The sequence below is a fragment of the Theropithecus gelada genome, chromosome 12, assembly GCF_003255815.1.
Source record: "Theropithecus gelada isolate Dixy chromosome 12, Tgel_1.0, whole genome shotgun sequence".
In the NCBI taxonomy this organism is placed as follows: Eukaryota; Metazoa; Chordata; class Mammalia; order Primates; family Cercopithecidae; genus Theropithecus; species Theropithecus gelada.
In genome coordinates, this window is record NC_037680.1 from 3,688,873 (window position 1) to 3,709,393 (window position 20,521).

The 20,521-nt window shown below is 59.2% G+C and overlaps 1 protein-coding gene across 14 annotated transcripts in view; it reads left to right on the forward strand.

Annotated features, from left to right (window-relative positions):
• Window positions 1-1,059: 1,059 nt before the first annotated feature.
• Window positions 1,060-20,521, forward strand: part of BIN1 (bridging integrator 1) — a 59,488-nt gene continuing 40,026 nt past the window's right edge. For all 14 annotated transcript variants that reach the window (XM_025404322.1, XM_025404327.1, XM_025404325.1 and 11 more), the window contains exon 1: window positions 1,060-1,582. In XM_025404322.1, the coding sequence (XP_025260107.1) occupies window positions 1,499-1,582 (84 nt within the window). In that variant the 5' untranslated portion in view covers window positions 1,060-1,498. The remainder of the gene's footprint in view (window positions 1,583-20,521) is intronic.

The window sequence follows — 20,521 nt, forward strand, 5'->3', positions numbered from 1 at the left end:
TACTGGGTCATGGGGCAGCACTGAGCTGTGGTGGAAGAACCCCGAGTAGCCAGAGAAAGAGCAGGAGGGCCTTCCAGGAAAGAGGGAATGGCCTGTGTGAACCCAGGCTGAACCTCTCATTCCTGGGACTCGGTTTTCCATTTGTACAAAGTGCTTGGTTTTTGGTCTGCAAGAGCCCTTCCTGTTCCTCCAGGAAGCCGCTCAGGGACCTCCGACCCTGGCCAGCTCTGCTCCTCTGATCGCTGGGGGTCCTGCAGGCCCTAGCCCTGGCTGCTGTGTGTGCACCAGGCACGTCTAGGCCTCTTCAGCGGGACCAGTCTCTCTGCTCAACTCAACCAACAGTTCCTGAGAAATTTCCAGGGGCAGCGAAGTGCTGTAGCCCCTGACATGTTTTAGGGCTGAATGGGAGGTGGGTATCAGCAGACTCAACACGTATTTATTAACTTAAAACAAGTGTCACTGGTCTACTGGCAAAGCTGGCTAGCAATAACCTTATCTTCCCCAGGAACAATGATCATTAATCATTCCTTCCTGCTGGGCGTAGGAGACGACTCGGCGGGTAGTGGTGGAACAACTGGGTGGTAGAGGCAGAGATCTCGTTCCCTGATCCCGGCGCCTTAGTTGTAAAGTGGGAACAGTAATAGCACCTACCTCTAAGGCCACGGAGACCGAATGAAACAACGCCTGTCAAGCCCCTTAGTACACAGTAAGCGCTCAGTAATGCTAGGTGGTTGTTATTATAATAAATTGTTAGCGAACGGGAAGACCGAGCACCGGTTGGTACTGGGCTAGGCGCCGGAGGCAAAGACGTGGAGATGTCCCGGAGGCGCCTAGGGGATCCGGGCGAAAACCCGAGCGGCTAAGGCCGGGAGGAGGCGGAGCGTCGAGCACCCGGCGGGCGGTGAGCCCGTGGAAAGGGAGGGGGCCCCGGGCGCGCTCTCCTCGCAGCCGCGGCTCCTCTGTTCAGGGCCGCACCTCCTTGGCCGCACTTTCTCTTTGATTTCGAAAGCACTCCTCTCCTCCACCTAGTCTCCTTTCCTGGGTTGCAGGAGGTTACTGCTTGCGGGGAAGACCGAGACGCCAGGCCCGCGGATTAGTCCCCGCCCCGGGGCGGTGTCGCTGGAGCGTCAGGGGAGTCCCGCTCGCCGCAGCCCCAGCGCCGCGCGCGCCCCTCCCTCCTCGCGGACCTGGCGGTGCCGGCGCCCGGAGTGGCCCTTTAAAAAGGCAGCTTCTTGTCCGGAGGGGGCGGGCGGGGGGCGCCGACCGCGGCCCGAGGCCCGGCCCCTCCCCTCTCCCTCCTTCTGTCCCCGCGTCGCTCGCTGGCTCGCTCGCCGGCCCGGCGCACGCTCCGCCTCCGTCAGTTGGCTCCGCTGTCGGGTGCGCGGCGTGGAGCGGCAGCTGGTCTGGACGCGCGGCCGGGGCTGGGGGCTGGGAGCGCGGCGCGCAAGATCTCCCCGCGCGAGATCGGCCCCTGCCACCGGGCGAGGCCTGCGCCGCGATGGCAGAGATGGGCAGTAAAGGGGTGACGGCGGGAAAGATCGCCAGCAATGTGCAGAAGAAGCTCACCCGCGCGCAGGAGAAGGTGAGAGAGCCGGATCCCCAGCCGCCGCGGAGTCCCAGCCGCCGCACAGTCCCGGCCACCTGTCCCCCTACCCTCTGACCCTGGGGCCTGGTCCTCCGCGGGGATCTGACGCTGTCACCTCCAGAGGAGCGCTTTCGAGGGGCTTTGGGGTCCCCAGGTTGCGTCTCCCGGCGCTCTGGGTGCCCTCTTCGGTTTGCGTCCTGTCTCCCCACACCCGGCCAGGGCAGGACAGGGCCTCGCTTTGCACCTTCGTGGCTCGGCTGCACAGCAGTGACCGGCCCTGCTCCAGGATTTTCTCAGGCGCGCGCTCCAGGCTAACCCGCTTTGGAGGCCAAGGGCCGGGAGGCTGGGAGGCCAGGTGGTGACCCCCCGCCCTCCAGGCCCATGCAGGCAACCCAGGCGGGGCCGGCGCTGGGGCGAGAGGGAGTATGTCTCTCCACCCGCGGGGCCACTGTTCCCCCGGACTCCCAAGGCTGCTTCTCGAACCGGCACCCGCAGTTCCCTCTTTCCCACTGCTTCTCCACTTTCGTTCTCCGCGGGCCGAAGGAGGGATGGGGTTTCCTTTCCCGAGAGGTGCCTGCGGCCTGGAAGCTCCCGCCCAGCCTGGCCCCACCGGGAGCCCGGGGCTGTGCACCCCGCAAGGAGGTGCCCTCGCCCCAGCAGGGGCTTAGCGTTTCCGGCGGCCGGGGAGCGGGTGGGGGCACTGGCTTTGGGAGCCCACCGCCGGGTGGGGAGCTGGCCTAGAGGAGGGGCGTGGAAGGCGCCACAGGAAACCCGACCCCTCCTCGCGGAGAGCTGGAGTGGGGGATGGAGCCGGGGCCTCCCAGGGTGCCCAGAGCGTGCAGGAAATGCAGGGATTGAGAGGTGGGGGTCGGCACCCGGTCAGCTGTCTATCGTAAGCCACCTCTGGTTTATTGAATTGGATCACGCCAGCTGCTGACGCCACTTCCCCTGCCGACTCCGACTCCGAAATCTGAGATTGCAGAATCTGGGTTTCTGCCAGGGTGGCCCCCCAGTGCCCCGCGGCCAGGCCTGCCACCTCTCCCACCCGCCGCGCGACCGCTGCCGCCGGGTGGAGGCGCAGGGACAGGCCGGCCTTCCCCTGCCAGGCCTGGTGGCTGTTTATAAACAATGACTTTTGCTTCTGAGACCCGCGGGCTCCCTAAGGATGCAACCACGTGATTGCTGGGGGACGGGGGAGAGGGGGGCGCCTAGAGCTTCCCTATACCTCCCTCAGAGTCCTACTGCTCATCCCTGTGTTTCCTGGCTAAGGAGGTGGGTGGGTGTTCATTGAAGGAAGGGCCCTCAGCTAAGCTCCAGATTTGCCCAGACCCAGCTCCCCCACCCCCCACCCCAGGGGAGCAGGAGGAGGAGGAGGAGGAGGAGGAGGAGGAGGAGGAGGGATTAAAGCCCCAGGAATAGCTGGCTGGTGGCTGGGAAGACTTCAGGTTGTGGGGTGGGGGGGTTGGCCGTGGCAGCACAGATGCAGCCACCCCTGCTCCCCGCTGCCATGACTGGGTAATCCATCTGGGTGCCTGGAGCAGGCAGCCCTGGGCCAGAGCCTGCTTCCTTCCCTAAAGGGCCAGGGCGATGAATGGGAAGCTTGGTTAGCTGAGATGCGTTCCCTGCCCCCATCCCACTGGTGTCCCACTCCTTCCTGGCTCCCCGAGGCTCTTGGTGTGTCCCCTTTGCCCTGGTTGTCTTTTCTCTGCAGCGGCATCTTTGATGTCATTCTCAGGGCAGTAGGCATGGGCTGTGTCTCCTCCAGGGAGGTGGTGATGTATCACTGAGCCCCTGAGCCACCATCTCTCTCACTTGAGCCCTGTTCTGTGGCCACGGGCAGTTGGCTGACAGTTGGTCAGCTGTGCATGCTGGTCTTGGCCAACAGCTGACCTTGCCCATACCGGGCTTCCTGAGACTGGAGTTGTTTAGTGTTCCAGCTGCTCTCTGCCTGCTGGAGACTAGTTAGGGACCCTCCCCCCCATCAGAAACCAAGGCAGCGTGACCATCACGACAGGCATCCCGGCCAGGTCTCTGAAAGTAGCTTTCGCCTCTCTTTGGGATGCAGGCCCTGCTCAACCCACAGCAGCCTCTGCTGTGTGCCTTCCTGGAGAGTCTGTGCCGTCGCGGGAGGGTCATCCTCAGTGTCTTCGGGTGGTGATCAGTGCGGCATCTAACTCCCACTGACAGTGCAACTGGAATCCTAGTCTCTTACAGGCAGCCCCACCACTACACCTACCTTGCCTTAGTGGAATCAGTGGGTCATGGGGCAGTTCGTTTCCCTGTGGCCACAGGAAGGCGTTTCCTGAGCAAGGATGGCAGGAGCTGTGCTGGGAGGCTGGGCGAGTCCTGGCGTCCCGGTGTAGGAAGAAGGCCCCGTATCTTTCATCCACCCTTCTCCCCCAGCCTTCCCGCATCCACTTCCAGCCCAAACATCCAGACTGTGAGGGTGACAGTGTGGTCAAGGGCAGCCTGCACTCTTGTACCCTGGGCCCTAGGGTCCCCAAGCCAGCTCTTTTTTGACTGTTGTTACCTGTTGACCCTCTTGCCTCCACCGCTGGTCTGGCTGCTCCCTGAGGGCAGGGCAGGGCACACGTCCAGGTGTGTGCATTGAGGATGTTAACTGGCCCCAGTCGGTGCTTAGTGAACGTTTTTGAACAAGGGATTTGGGCCTGACGAAGGCTGATGGTGGATTGATTTGTGTTGTTTGTTCTCTGCCGTCACTCATTCATCAAATCCTGCCTGGACACAGGCCCCGTGCCTCGTCCTGGGCCTGCCTGGAGCTTTTTCTTGAAGGTCCCATGGCCTGTGGCCTTGGTGTGAGGAGGGCATGAGAATAAATTGGAAGGGTTGCCCGGACCTGCCAGCATGGCACCATGGCTCCTGGCCCCCCAGCCACTGCCCCCGGAATGCCTGGGGTGCACTGTGTGTGCTGGGATCTCGAGCCTGTGGGCACCGTGAGGTCATCTTCCCATTGCGTTTGGCTTGTCGAACCCTCTATAAATGATTGTGTCCATTTTTGGGCCTCAGAAGGGTGGCTAGGCAAAGCCAATGTAGGGTGGAGCCTGGGTCAGATGACGGTGAGGATTAGAGATTGGCAGGCTGGGCCCCTCGGGGGATGGGGCGGCTGTGGAGAAGGACAGCCGAGGGGGTGGGGATCTGGCCTGCTGGCCCCTGAAGGCGCATGGCTTGGGAGTCCTCATGGAGTGGGCCTGACGGAGCTGGGCCTTGCTCTGGCCGCGCTGGGCTAACAGTGAGCACAGGAGGAAGGCTCTGGCAGGGTGGGAGTGTGCATGCTGTCCCTCCCTCCCTGCAGGCCCTGAGCTTGCTGGAGGGGTGCAGGCTGGACAGTGGGGAGGGCCAGCTGGGAGGAGGGAGGGCCCAGGGTTGTCAGTGCACAGCACAGCGCTGACAAGATGAGAAGAGGCTCACTAAAGGAAGGTGCAGTGGTGGCGATTCCTACAGCCTTGATGCATGGCCACGGATTGCACTATGCTCAGCTGCGTGGTTAAGGTCTCCTCATGCAGTAGCCACCTTAGCCTCCTCCGGAGGAGCCAGGCCTGTACACCAAGCCTTATCTTTGCAGCAACCTTAGAAGCAGCAATGCTACACCTGAGAGTGGGTGCATGGTCCCTGTAACAGAAAGGACAGTGGGGACACAGGCAGGCCCAGCCACCTGCCCAAGTCACCCAGGCCCCCAGTGACGGCACTGGGAGCCCACCCAGAAGCCCTGGTCTCCCCACCTTGGCCACTGACTTTGCAGGGGTCCCGCCCCCTTCCCAGGCCCTAGCACAAAGCTGCCCCCCTCTACCCACATTCCCATCTCTGTCCATCTTGGGGCCCATCTCTGTCCTTCTGTCCTTGAATGTCTGAGGTTCTTCCCTGCCAGCTGCTGTCCTGTCTTTGTCTCTGTCTCTGCCTGTACCTCCCTGCTCCAGGCCTCTTCCCTCTGAACTTGCTCAGGCCCTTCCTGCATCTCTCCAGTCTCAGCTTCCCCTGGACCCGCGTTACTTACGTAGATGGTTCATCTCACCCTGCAGGGAAGGCTTCTGAGCTGGGCATCTTCTGTGGGTGGGCCAGGGTATGTGGGGGCTCTTGGGTATTCGGTAAAGGCGTTTGGGCATAGGAGGTTGGAAGCATGGCTTCTAGACTTCCCCAATCCCCCAGGGGCCGTGGATGGCCTGAGTACAGCCTTCTGGCTCATGCAGGGACCAAGTCGGACACAGGCTACTTGTCCAGGAAGACAGAGAAGGGAGCTCGGTATGCTGCATGGGGCATGGGGAAGGAGAAGGCATTCCAGGAGGCGCAGGCATGGTCCAAGGTGTGGAGAAAGGGGTGAGGGCATTGAGGATGCCAGCTCTCTGAAGAGAAGGGGTGCCTGGGTGGTAGATTCCCTCCAGATTTCATGAAGTTGTGAAGGCCAGGAAGATCTATGGATCCCAAGGATTCTCGGAGAAGTTGAGGTTTGAACTCTCCGCCCCTTCTTCAAGATCACCACATCGGAGCTCCCTTCTCACTGGCCTCTGACCAGGTCCTTGCCCCTGAACTCAGCGTCCGGCCCAGCTGGTCCCTGACAAACTGTGTGACTGTCCCTGAGGTTCCAGAACCCCTGAGTCCTACCCTTGGAGATAGGCCCTCTGTCCTCATATCTCTATAAGGAACAGCAGAGCGTGCACGGGCTCTCGGCTTCCCTGACGTGCTGCGGACCCTTCCTGAGCCCTGTTTCTTCGTGTATCAAATAGGGGATAAGAATGGTTCCTCTTCACACATGTGTTGTGGAAAGTAAAGCCCTAGGCAGGTGCTTGGGGCATAGCAAGTGCTTGTTGAATGCCAGCTGTGTGGCAGAGCAGCACCTTGAGTCCGCATGAGGCGCCCTCTCCCCGCATGGCCCCACTTCCCAGCCCCTGTTCCCGGAGTGTCCATTACAGGCCTCTATAGACAGCTAATCCCTCCTGAGCCTGGAGCTGATCAGGCTTATGATGCTCACAGACCCGGGGCAGTGAGTGTGTACGTGCACGCGTGTGTGTGGGTGGTGTGTACGGGGGTGGAGGGTTTGGACTTGGGAATCAGAGAGCATTAGAGTGAATCTTGACTACTCCCACCATAAACTGTAAGTTCTTTTTCCTGTCTCTGGGCTTAACTTTTCACCATTGGCATATGATGAAGTTTGTGTATTCATTCCTTTATTCATGCAACAAATATTGAGCACCACCATATACTGGGCACTGTTCTAGGGAGTGGGGACCCAGGGGTCAACAGAACCAAGCCCCTGTCCTCCTGGAGCTGACATTCTCACCAGGGGAGATGGTGAAGAAACCACCAAGTATGGTGGCAGGTGCGTAGAGGGGCGGTGAGGCAGGGACTCACCTGCTCTCAGGACTTTCTACATGTGTCCCGTGTGGGAAGCCTGTGCTGGGCTGAGGATTCAGGTGTGGACGTGACTGTGGGCGCTCACACAGCAGGAAGATTGGGTGGAGAGAGGCAGGTGGGCAGCTCCCGTCTCAGGTGAGGGGCACCCACGGGAGGATGGCTTCCTGTGGGATGCCACCTTGGTTTGTTGTGTTTTCCTAAAGCTGCCTCTTTGGCAAGCCTCCTTTTAGGATTAAGAGTGCGGATGTGCAACCTCGCTGGGTGTTTGTGCAGGGCAGGTGGGCAGGGGCTCCTGCCCAGGATGGAGGATGGGAGAGGCAGGAGGGGCTGCTCAAGGACAGGAGGAGGGCGTCAAAGATGGCGTTTGCTGCGGAGGGCCACTTGGAAGATTCTCATGCCAGGCGGCAACTGTGGGTGCGGTAGAAAGCACGCTGGCTCTAGACAGCTGAGTTTGAGTCTTTCCCCGCACATTCCTACCCTTGGGCAAGTCTCACTGAATTCTTGGAATCCCAGTTTCCTCATCTGAAACAGGGGTCATGATCTCCGTCACTGGGACTGTGGTGAAAGTGAAATGGAAGGTAGGGCTCCAGGTTCTGCTCCTGCGGAGACCGCTGGAGGGACTCGGCCTACGGCTGTGTTTGTGCTGTGGGAGAGGCCAGCACTCGGGCTTCTGAGAGGCCGCCACCTCCTAAAGAGGCCGCAGGATTGTGGACCTGCCAAGGGCTGACAGGGGTCAGGGTTGGGGAGCCGAGGAGAGAAGGGCAGGCTCTTCCTGCTCCAGGGAAGCTTTTGTCAAATATTAACTTAAACATAATGGCATTGTTTCCTGCATGCCGGCTGCATGCCATCATCACTTTGGACGGGTGAGAGTGTTGTCCGTCCCATCCACACGGGAAGAAACTGAGGCTGGAGTGGTTGTGTGACTCTCCAATGGGCCGTCGGGGCTTCCTCCTCCCTTGTGGTCAGTAGGATCAGTAGCGGAGTCTGGCCTGGGGCAAGGCCTTGGAGACAAGCAAATGAGATGGAGGCATCCAGCGAGCTCCCTGCGTAAAGCCCTAATGGTGAAGGGGCGTCATTGTGACGGACTTTGGTCCCCAAGACCATCCCCTGTTTAACAAGATTTGGGGCCCCTGCAGCCCCCCAGCTCCACCTGGGGTCTAGGCTTACACTTTGGAGTGTGTGGTAGACTCTGGGGTGATGGGAACACCTGGGGTTTCTAGGTACAAGTCCAGAGATGGGGGTTCATGCACGCAAATGAGGACAGACGGGACCCTGCGCCGTGTGCTTTTTCCCATGTAGTAAAAGCTGTCTCCAGTTTATTCCAGTCTAAAAGAACACCCTTGGCTGGGCACGGTGGCTCATGTCTGTAATCCCAGCACTTTGGGAGGCCAAGACAGGTGGATCCCCTGAGGTCAGCAGTTCTAGACCAGCGCTGGCCACCATGGTGAAATCCCGTCTCTACTAAAAATACAAAACAAAAATTAGCAAGGCGTGGTGGCGGCGCTTGTTATCCCAGCTACTCAGGAGACTGAGGCAGTAGAATCGCTTGAACCCACGAGGCAGAGGTTGCAATGAGCCGAGATCGTGCTGTTGCACTCCAACCTGTGTAACAGAGCGAGACCTCAGTCTCAAAAAAAAAAAAAAAAAAAAAAAAAAAGGCCGGATGTGGTGGCTTGTGCCTATAATCCCAGCACTTTTGGAGGTTAAGGTGGGCGGATCACGAGGTCAACAGATCGAGACCATCCTGGCCAACATGGTGAACCCCCGTCTCTACTAAAAATACAAAAATTAGCTGGGTGTAGTGGCGTGCTTGCCTGTAATCCCAGCTACTTGGGAGGCTGAGACAGGAGAATTGCTTGAACCTGGGAGGCGGAGGTTGCAGTGAGCCGAGACTGCGCCCGCCGCTGCACTCTAGCCTGGCGACAGAGTGAGACTCTGTCTCAAAAAATAAATAAATAAGTAAGTAAAAATAAAGCTTACATCCCTCTAATTTTGTTTCTGTTATTGCTACAGTATTTCTTTAATGAGATGATGGTCATACTTGTTGTTTTTTAATGTTCCTGGAGAGGAAAGAACCATGCTGCTGACCCTGCCCCCCACCACACACACACACACACACCCTGGAAAGATTTGCTGGGGGGAATCCCATGCTCTGGGCACTTTGCTTTGCTTCCTGACCCAGGCAGGCCCATGTGTTTCTGGCTCCTGTGGTCACCAAGGCATCTCATCCCCTCAACTTGGCTCTCAGTAGGTGCATACTTGTTGCACGTGTGGCTGCATGGATTCTTCAGGCAGTGGGGAGACAGCACGGATGGCTGGCAGAGGTCCTGGAGGCTCCCTGGGTTTGAGGGTGCGGGGTGGGAGGGGCAGGGATGCTGTGTCTGCAGGATTTAGGTTGGGGCTAGGCTAGTGGATGCAGATCCCACCCCGCCCCGGAGGGACCCAGGATGCTTCTCATCACACTCTCCTGTGGTAAAGCAGCCGTGGTCAGCTGCTCAGGGCTATGGTGGGGCCTAACCCGAGCCAGTGGCTGTAGCACTTGGTGCCCAGGAATGGGGTTCTTGTGATTGGCCCGGGCCCAGCCGAGGAGTCCTGCCTGATTTTAGGCCAGATGCCAAATAGGGCTTGGCCTCGGTCCTCTGCAGGGGGCTGTCCTATAAGAGAAAGCTTTCAGGTGACAGCAGCACTGGGCAGTGCTGACTGGCAGTTCAGTGTGATTTGCTGGACCCAGACGTCACTGTGAGAGCTGCTGCCCTTGGATACATTTTGCTGGCTTTTTGCAAAGCCTCTTCCGTCTGCTTCCTGGGCCTGCACCTTCAGCCCCAGTCATGACCCAGATCCCAAGTGCAACAGCAGGTGGGGTGGGATTGGGGTCACAGGAACAGCATGGGGCGTGGGGGTGGGGCGGTTGGGCCTGGGAGCCCAGGGGCACAGTGGCCTTGGGGCACTGAGGACTGTCCTGTGGTGCCCCTGGGAGAGGGCATTTATGACCCCATACTATGCCCAGCCCTTACTGCTGCCTCCAACCTGCAGACATCTCCCCTCTGCAGTGTGAGGGCCGCAGTGTTGGGTGCCGAGCCTGGATTGTTACGAGGAGTGAGTGGGCGGCTGCAGCAACCGCCACAGGCCTGGGATGGGGGCGGGGGAAGGATTTATCACTACCGGGGTCCATGGAGCTCAGGCCTTCCATTCCCTGCAGGCCTCCCCATCCTCAGAGACCCTGAGGCATCCCTGCTGGCTCCTGAAATATGGTCGTTGTTTTGTGGGTCAACTTCTTACTCTGAATGAAGTCCCCCGAGGAGCCTCAGATCACTGGGGTAGAGGCTGCGATGGCTTCGGATTTATACCCTTCGTCATTCTGTTGTCTGTGGCCTGCCCACTGTGGGTCCCTGCTCTCAGGAGCTCCCAGCCTTGCACACAGCACCCATCCCGGGACTGTGGGTTGGGGAGGGCACTGGAGCCTGAGGGGCTTTCCATCAGGCCTTGGCAGTCAGGGAAGGCTCCTCGGAGGAGGTGGAACTGAGCCAAGTTCGGAGGGCAAAGGAGGCAGGTGGTAAGGTGGGGAGAGATGCTCGGATGGCAGTGGGAACAGTGCTTGTCGGATGGCAGTGGGAACAGCCCATTCAGGGCCTGAGTCTGAGAAGATGGGCAGAGGCTGGGCCTGGGCCATAGTCTGGGGCCCCTGGGAGAGGCAGCCTCTGCCCTGGGCTCTTCAGCTTCCCTCCTCACGTGTTGCCTGAACTGTTCTTCTATCTCCTAGTCTGGCCTCAGCAAGGGACTGTGTCTTAATTGTCCTGGGTTGTGGGTGAGGGGATGAGCCTGGAGTCTCCAGAAGGAGTGGCCTGGGCCAGATTAGAATCCAGCCGTGCCTAGGGTCTGGGGCAGGGCTTGGGCCTGGAGTCCACCCCTGTTAGGGCTGGGGACACAGGGGCCAGGTGACATCTGTCGCTGGAAGGGCAGGTAGAAAACATCCTGTACCTGCCCTGTCTCGTGCGTATCTGCTTCTCTACCTGCTGCACAGCCCAGGGTGACACCAGGAGGGCTGACGGCTGGGAGGTCCCTCAGTGGATCCGCTTACCCTTTTTAGGGCACCCCTGTATGCACGGCCCTGTGTGGCCAGGCCATTGACTGGGATGGCCATGGGGGTCCTTTTGCTTCCAGAGCTGGGTCAGAGCTGGGAAGGGGCCTTAGGGAAGTGGTCCTGCCAGCTGTGGGGAGCCCTGGCTCCAGGATAGACCCCCGAGTGGGGAGTGGGCGCAGTAACGTGAATGACGCTGCTGTCTCTGTTGTGTGGATGGAGATGGGGGCAGTGACTGGCAGCGAGGGGTTTCCACCAGGCCCGTGGCTGGAGAAGCTTTGTTGGAACCGCAGGGCTGGCAGGAGTGGGCGCCAGGAGAGCCTTTGCCAGCCCAGCCCTTTTTTCCAACAGCTGCTGCTACTTTCTTTGGACCTTTGCTCAGCTCGCCGTCTCCCTGGGGCTGCGGCCAAGATGACTGAGTCCAGGGCAAGCTGGGGCCCTCCTGGCACAGAGAGGCCTGGGGTCTTTGGCCTCCTATCCCTCTGGCCCGTGGCAGCTCCCCTTTTTTCTCTGACCTGAAGTGGCCTGAGCTGTCTAATTACGTGTCAGGGGCCAGATGCAGGTGATGAGGTGGATGGAGCTCGGAGCTGGACTCTGCCTGGGACCATGGGCAGATGAGCAAAGGGAGGGGAGACGCTGAATGAGAGAAAGGGGAAGAGGAAAGTTAGGATGGAGGGAGGAAGGAATTCATCCCCTTGGGTCCGCTCCCCTGCTGTGTGGCGCTGGGCAAGTCACTTGCCCACGGCTTGGTGGAGGGTCTGGGTGTGGGGGAAGCACACAGCTCTGCCCTCCCTGATGGGTGATGCAAACGCTCTTTCCCAGGGAGCATCTCATGACAGCCCACAGGTGTCGTTCTGGCTTTTGTGTTTTGAGCTTGTTGTCTGTGCTTAGGACAGGTGTCTTGAAAGTGAACTTCCGTGAGCTTCCCCGCCATTCTCTCCCCACCACCTGCAGAGGCTGAAAAAGCTAAATCGAGAGCGGATGGTCTCACCTCTCCGGGACAGAAGTAAGCTGTCCTTTGACTAGAGCCTGATGGAATGGGGAGGAGAGGGCAAAAGATTGCAGGTGGGACCGAGGTTGGAAGGGGCCAGATGAGGGGCACAGAGCTGGGGTGGAGGTGAGGGTCTGCCATCATTTATCCATTCACTCACTCACTCACTGGAGGAACCTGCTGTGTAGCGGAAGACCACAGGCTCCAGGTGGGCCACTGAGCCTCAGTGTACCCACCTGGGAACCGGGACGTGGGAGACTCCTCTCTCAGCAAAACAAGGTGAACTCCCGACTCCTGTAAGTGAGAATGGCAGCAGCTGCGTTCCTGCTGGGTCCGGCTGGGTCTGGAAGGTTCGGGGGGCAGAGCCATTGCACCTCTGTTGCATTATGTAATTTACTAGGAACCATCACACCCGCCGCTTTCCATTTGTTTCTTTCTGTGCCCTGTGAGGTAGGTGGGACCAAACTACGGCCCCGTCTGGCAGGTGAGAACAGAGGCTGGAGAGTGGGGAGTGGGCGCAGTACTCTGGGATTCCTTCCCTCCCGGGCCTCAGACTTGGCTCCAAGTTGGCCGTTCCCAGGCGCTGCCACCCCCATCCCCGAGTCCAGGGAGTGGGAAGGAGGTGGTAAGAGGAGCTTGGAAGGGACTGTTAAGGTGCAGATGTCTTCGTTGTCTTCAAATGCAAGTCAGTGCGGGGGCTGCCTTTGTTGGGGAACACCTGGCATATGCTTGGGGGTGGAGTGGGGCTCCTGGGTAACTCCAGGAGGCTGGCACACCAGAGGGAAGGTGAACCCACAGAGCCGGGCCCCTCACTTTGGGATTTCCACACTTCCGGGATCTACCAGTGACCCCGCCAGGGAAGCGTGGTGCAGGGGACCTGGGTTCCTGCAGTAATCCTGGGACCTGGGAGGATCAGATTTGAATGAAGCTGGCCTGACTGTGCTCCTGAGACGCCCAACAAGAAAGAGTTGCAGGGATCCTGGGGGATGTTAGTGGCTTGGGAGGGGACCCCAGGACGAGGAATGAGCTGACTCTTGTTCTAAACTGAGAAACAGAATCCACAATTAATTGGATGCATTTGCTGAACCTGGGACAGGACCCAAATATTGTTCTTTTTCTGAAATATGAACCAAGCCAGGAGTTTATTTATTTGTGTCCCCCTCTCCCTGCAAGGACTCGGTGAAGCAGCCTGTCCTGGAAGGCAGCCTGGCTGAGCTAGAATGTCACCACCTTCCCCAAGTTGACCCGCCCACCCTGTCCTCCTGGTCTGGTGAACCATGGGCCTGGAGGAGGCCCCATCTGAGGGGGTCCTTTCCTGAGGGCATTGGGGGCAACACCAGCCGGGTGGGCAGGGTCTGTTGATCCTGGGCTGGTCTGGCCTGGGGCCGACTTCAGAAGCCTCCCTGAGGAATGGGTGTGGGCTGCAGGGCTGGGCCGGGGGAGCTGAGTCAGCACTGTGGGAGCCCTGCTCACAGCAAGGACGGAACCTGATGCCAGCGTCCGGCTTTGTGCCACTGCACTTGCGGGTCACCCTGCCCGCTGCGCTGCGAGAGACTAAGGAGGCCTCCCCCACAGTCTGCAGTCGGCTCAGCGCCGTTCCAGTACTCAGACTGTGTGCCTGAGCCATGCAGGGAGAGAGGGACCTGGAGCTCCCAGGTTGCACTGGCCTCCTGGCTAGCAGGCAGTGGGAGTGCCCAGGTTCCTGCTCCTGCTCTCCCTACTCATCTCCTTTTGACTTCCATAAAATGGACTAACAGCCCTGCCTGCTGGACTCAATCCTGAAGGGGGAGGCTGGACCCATTGTGCCTGTGTTCCTGGCTTCTGGCACACAGTAGGCACACAGTGCCAAGTAAATTGGCGTGTGAGGCTTCGGAGGATAAAAGCCTTTGTATAAGGCTGTGCAAAGCACCTTACACAATGCAGCAAGGTGGAAAGAATATGACTTTCAAGTCTCAGAGCCACGGGTTCAAATCCCAGCTCTGCTCTTCCTAAGTGCTTTGACCTTGGACAAGTTACTCCCCTTCCAAGTTTCAGTGTCCTCTTTTGTGAGGTGGGATAATGTCCTGCGTGGGAGGGTTGTCATGAGGATTAAACGGAGAACAGGTGTTTCCATTTCACACACGAGGACCCTGAAGGTCGGGGTGCCGGCTCGTGGACTAGCCCTGCTCCAGGGTGGGGAGCAGAGCCTGAGGCCAGTGGGGGGTGTCCAGCTGCACCCATGCCCTCCGTGTGTATCCTCTAGGGCCGTCCCATCTGAGGCTAGGCCTGGGCCCCCCAGCACTGGAGTCCAGGGAGTCCAGGCCTAGCTCAGGATCCAGATGGTAGGGCTTGAGGCCTTGGGAAGGAAGGAAGGGGAGGGGATTGTTTAGAGAGAGCGGCAGGGGCGGAAATGTGTAATATCTTTTTCACCCATCATAAGGGCTACAGCTGACACCACTAGAACGAAAGACAGGTTTCCAAGTGAAAAGCATCACATTTCCTTAATCAACATTTTACATGACACGGGAGCCTTCAACAGTGAAGATCAAGGACCCAGAGAGAACTGTCGGTTTTCAGGCATGAGTTGGTGAGGAATGGACAGCCGTGTAGACATGTGATGGGACAAAGGGTGTGACCTCATGATGACAGTCCGAGGGGAACCCGGCAAGGCCTGTCGGCTCGGCTTCTTTCCAGCCTCTCTGTGTTGTGTGCCTTTCTCCCACATGGAGTGCGGGACCCCTGTGGAATGAGGGTCTTCAGGGGTGAAGGGAGTGGGAGAGAGCGAACTTTCTGGGTTTCATGGCTGGCTTTGGGGAAAAGGGGTTTTGGTCTTTATGCTTCACCTTGGGAAAGAAAAATGCCAGTTTTGATGACTCACCTGGGCAGGGAAAAGGAGGGGAGAGAGACAGAAGGGCGGGAGAAGGTCACGGAGAGCTTGCCTCTGAGGCCTTTCGCGTGCCCTCTGTTCAGAGTCTGTGGCCAGCCACAGCACCACACTATGGGGTGCTGTGTTCTGAGCCCCGACAGGGCCTTGTGGGGGCCAGGCCCCAGGTAATACTGTAACCCCCCACTTCCCCTTTAGCCCTCCCGCCCTGACCCCTCTCTCTGTGGACAGCCCTAGCGTGGGGTTGGCCGGGGGCTGACCTCGCATCTGTGGGCAGCCCCCAGGCTGTGCCCCACTCCTTTGGCTCCCTCCTGGGGTCTCTTTTCTTTTTTATTTAGAGGGAGTGGCCCCTCTGTCTGTCTGCTCAGCCCCTTACTGTTGAACTGTGCTGCTGTTGGTGGAGAACGCCCTGGGGAGGAGGGGACAGTGCGGGAGGAGCTCCTCTTCCCTGCGGGCACAGGGAGTGCAGGCGTGGGCTGTGGCTTCTGGGACCTCTGTCCTCTCTCCTGCTTGGGGTCCCTGCCTCCCCTTCCCAAGCGCACTGCACTGTGTTGGAGGAGGCCTGGATGTGTTAGTGAGGGGACCTGGGCACACTCTGGGGACCTTTCTAGACGATGACTGAGACTGCAGGGCACATCATCTGGAAGGGTGGTGACCTGCCCGGGCTGCGGGTCAGTGGGAGGCCCTTGCTGCCCCCTGCAGCATGGCCCTGAGCTGGTGGCCGGCCTCAGCGCTGAGCCTGGTGGTGCCAGGAACTGCGGGCAGGTGTTCAGGCCTTCAGTGAGCAGCGCTGCCTCCCACACGGGGCGGCCCGCTGAGCAGCTGTCAGCCCCTCTGGGCCCCGTTGCTCCTGTTACCTTCCTCTAAGGTCAGTGGGACCTGGATTATGCCCAGAGAGGGTTGGCACCTGCTGAAGTCACACAGCCCATTAGGGTGGGGCTGGGCCATGTCCACTTCTGTCCCACTGTGTGCTGATGTCCTGCATCGGGTGGGGAGGGCACAGTGTCTTTGTCCCCCACATCCATGTCCCTCTAGCCCTTCACATTTATCTCATTCCGCTCCTTCTTACCATACAGCACAGGATGGGCAGGGTTGGGGGAGGAAGCCCGGAGCCTCTCTGCTCCCCTGAATGTTCATTCCATCTGCCAGGGCCTGGGGCAGGGGCAGGGGCAGGGACGGGGGGTAGGGGTGGAGGCAGGGGTGTGGTGGAGGGTGGCATGGGGGTAGGGGCCAGGCGGAGAGCTGGACCAAGAGCCTGGGGAAGGGGCAAGGCTAGGGGCAGGGCTAAAGGCAGGGGCCATGGGGTAGGGCAGGGGTAGCCACGTGACTCCCTCCACATGTTCTTGTTCCCTCTGGCTCCCCGTTCCATTCCCCCCACCCACCAGCCCCTATTCTTTTGTTGTTTTTCTGAGACGGGATCTTGCTCTGTCACCCAGGCTGAGTGTAATGGCACAATCATAGCTTGCTGCAGCCTCCAACTTCTAGGCTCAAACGATTCTCCTGCTTCAGCCTCCTAGGTATCTGGGACCACAGGTGCATGCCACCACACCTGGCTAATTTAAAAAAAAAATTGTTTTTTGTAGAAATGGGGTTTCCTTATGTTGCCCAGGTTGGTCTTGAACTCCTGGCCTCAATCAGTCCTCCTACCTTGGCCTCCCAAAGTGCTGGGATTATAGGTAGCCATGAACCACCACGCCCGGTCAGCCAGCCCTTATTCCTGATCTGATTACCTGTTCATCAAACACCTCGTCCCCTTCTGGTTCCTTCCCAACTTTCCTCCAGCCTTGGCTTCCTACTTCTGGGGGCAAATACAGTGGAAACAGCCTTGGACCCGAAGTAGGTCCATCCTCCTCTTCTCTGGGACTCAGAGCCTGGCAGCCTTGGCTTTTGTTTTTGCATCTGCAAAGAGGGGGAACCCCTGTGGCTGAGAACAGCACCCACACTTGTGTGAAGCGGCAGGGCGTGCTGGACAGGCTAGGCTGAGGCAGGGAAGCCCCTAGAACAGCCCTGAGCAGAGGAATGCCTGAGAGTGCCCTGGGGCTGGGGTGAGGGCAGCCCTCCTCAGTACTATGTTGCATGGGGTGCCTGTTGGCGCCTCAGTGGGCACTTCTGGGTGGGCGCTATCTAAAGCTGACTCTGGGCATTCACTCCTTTGAATAGCAGAACTGACAACAGTACTGTTTGAAGTAATACCTATGATGTGTTTGAGATAAACACATATCTCCTGTAGGCGCCATTTACTAGTTCCAGTGTCATAGATGTAGCAACTGAGGACTTTGATTAAGGAATGAATAGCCTGGTTGCATGTTTAGGTTGAGCTTCTCAGACAGGAACAGACATGTAAGAACCTGAAGGCATCCAGAGGAGTAAGTCAGCCCCTGTTCCTGGAGTGGAGTCGGGGAAGGCTGCCTGGAGGAGGTGATGTGAAGGGCCGGCATAGTCTGGCATTGCTAGGGAGGCAGAGTTTCCTAATGAAGACTATGGGGGTGTGTGGTGACCCATGGTCGGTTGCCCTCCCACCCAGCTCAGACCTTCACTTGGCCCCAAGGTGGGTGGGTGCTGGCCAGACCTTCCCCCTCCCCTGCCCTGGTTGCTGGGAGCTGTCACTGCCCCCCACCCACAGCTGTGTCCTGGCTGGGGCTGGGCTGGTACTCTGCTCCTCCCCAGCACAGGCTGTTCCCCGCCTGAGCTCAGGAAGCAGGTGATGAGGGTGGGAGGCGGGTGGGCTGGAGAAGCAGATTCCACCCTGTGTTTATGGCCAGCGTCCTGGAGCCGGGCTGAGAATAGCACCCACACTTGTGTGGAGGGACAGGTGGGCGGAGGGCTGGGGCCAAGGGTGGGGTGCGTGCCTGTGGAGACAGGCTGTCCTCAGCGAGCCCCACCCAGTACAGCTGAAGCGGTGGAGGGTCGCCCTGTGTCACTGACACCCCGCGGCCATGCCCTTGCTGCCGGCCTGCGGGGGTGGCACTGGGATGTGGAGTAGTGGCAAGGCCCGTCAGGGCTCCTCATGTGGCCACACAGCGGGTTGCACCAGGCTGGCGTTGCTGGGATGGCCACGATCTTCAGCTGTTTGGTTGATTTCCATAGGGCCTTTTATTGGTTTACCCTTTTCCCGAAGGGGCCCAGGGTAATGGGGTGGCTCGCAGGGTCCCTAGAGAGCTGCAGGCAAGGAGACTGCAGAGGGGAGCTTGACTGGAGAGAGGAAGGTGGGTGGTTGGTATGTGCTGTTCCAAGGAACTGGCCATGCTGCAGTGGACTGTGAGCCGCAGGAGCAGGTGCACCGGGCGGCAGGTGTGGGGAAGGCTAGTGTGGGCTGGGGGTGGGGGGAGTAGGGCATTGGGGGCTAGGGTGGGAAGACGGCAGGAATTTTCAGCCCTGGGTTGGGGGGAATGGGGAGAATCCAGTGCCAGTGGCTCTGCTGGGCCCTCGTACCTGATCATACTTCACCCTTAAACACCCTTGAGGGAGTTCTTGGCTGTGACCAAGTGATGAGACCCAGTAGGTCAGGGAGTTGAGCTTACCTGCCCGGGGCTGCACAGCCCGGGCCTGCTCCCTGCACCTCTTGCCCCAGCAGCGTCTCCTACCAGAAGGGGTCCCTGGCCAGCTGCCCAGACTAAACGCCTTGAGCTGGTCATCCAGAGTGGGCAGTGGGAGGGATTGAGGGGCAGGTGGGTGGGGCCGGGGCATGATAGAAACCTGACAGTGGGGTATGTCCAGTTCACCCCAGCGTTCCCGGCCATTGTGTACCCACCTTCCTCCTGGACATCTCTGGGCACTGTAAACTCACTGTTACCCCAACACATGTCCCCATCTGGGGTGATGACCCCCTTCCCTCTCATAGCTCAGGTGACAGAGTGTCCTTGCGTCCCACCTGGGTCAGTGCAGTCAGCTTCTGAACAGGCGCCCTGCCCACTGTGCTCCTGAAATCTGCACATGTGGCAGCCTGGAGCTTTGCAGGCTGCAAAATCAAGGCTTGGCTCAGAGCTTTCCAGGGTTCCACGTTCCATGCTGGGTTTTAAGGGCCAGAGTCTTCCAGGGGCCTCCATAGTCCTGGCAGCTGAGGCCACATATGCAGCGGTTAAAGCTCCTCACCGCTGGACCCAGGCCTGGGGTTGGGATCCTGGGTTTGGCTGTGTGGCCCTGGGGAGTCATTAAGGCTGTGCCTCAGCTTCCTTACCTGCAAAGTGAGCATATAATAGTATTTCCTTCATGAGGTTATGGAGGGATCCACCATGAGGCTATGGAATCATGCCCAGGGGCTCAGCATGAAGCCTGGCACCTGGTGCTTCAGGGCCTCCTGGTCCTCCCTGCCCCCTGCCACTCTCAGCCACGCCGGCTTTGCTGTCCTGTGGTGTCCCCACCGTCCATCTCAGGGCCTTTGCACTCACCGCGTCCTCGGCCCGGTGAGCTCTACCTTCTTCCTTCTTCCTTTCTGGCCTGATGTCGCGCTCCTTCCTCAGGTCTCTGCTCAGGTGTCACTTCCCCGAGTTCCTTCCTAACAGCAGCCGCCCTCTCCCCTCACCCCCAGCCCTTCAGTGCTCTGCTGCCTTTTTTTTTTTTTTTTTAAGAGATAGGGTCTTGCTCTGTCATCCCGGCTGGAGTGCAGTGGTGTGGTCCTGGATCACTGCATTTTTTGAACTCCTGAACTCAAGCCATCCTCCTGCCCTAGCCTCCCCAGTAGCTAGGACTATAGATGCACACCATCACACTCAGCTAATTAAAAACTATTTTTGGTAGGGGTGGGATCTCACTATGTTGCCCAGGCTGATCTGGAACTCCTGACCTTAGGCGATCTGCCCCCTTCAGCCTCCCAAAGTGCTGGGATTACAGACGGGAACCACCACACACACCCGCCTGCTGCATTTTTGTTGGGAGGCTCACAGCACCTTTCAACATTGCCTCCCTCCTAGAGCGTTGGCTCCTCCAGGGCACAGACCTTGCTTGGCTCCCCATAGAGCAGGGCCAGGCACACGGCCACCAGGGCACGTTGCTGAGTCTCCAAATGCCTGTTGTGAGGTCAGAGTGCAGAAGGGGAAGCCGCCTTCGTCTTTGGGTGGGAGTTGGCAGGGGAGGCCCTGGTTCTGCGCCTGTCCTGCTCTCAAGGAACTGAGTTGTCAGAAGATCCCTCCTGCGTCTGGCCAGCTCACCCACAGTGTGACCACCGCAGCCACCAGCCTCCACAGCCGAGAGGCCACGTCCCAGCTCCGGGGTGGGACTCCTCACAGTGGAGGGGCTGGTGGCTGGGTGGGGAAGAAGCTGGAGGGGGAGGCCTGGGTGCTCGATGGTGGTCTGGGTGGGCCTAACCCTTCTAGAAACTCCTGTATTTGCTGGTGGACACCTGGTTCTGTTGATGGCTAAGAATGGACTCAGCTTGGCGGATGGTCCCGAGGGGAGGGGAGCCAGTCATGATTCAGGGGGTCCTCCAGCCCTCCTGAGTGGAAGGTGGTGGGTGGCTGATAAAAGCCATGGGCTTGGGACCGGTGGGCTGTGTGTGGATTCTAGCTCATTGCTTACTGACATGGGAGTCTCGGTTTCCTCACTGTGAAACGCCTGCCTCCCCTGGTGAGATTTTGAGCACACGTGGTCTTTGGATGAGCGGCTCCTGCTCTGCCATCCGTCCTGCACTGCCCTTGGCTG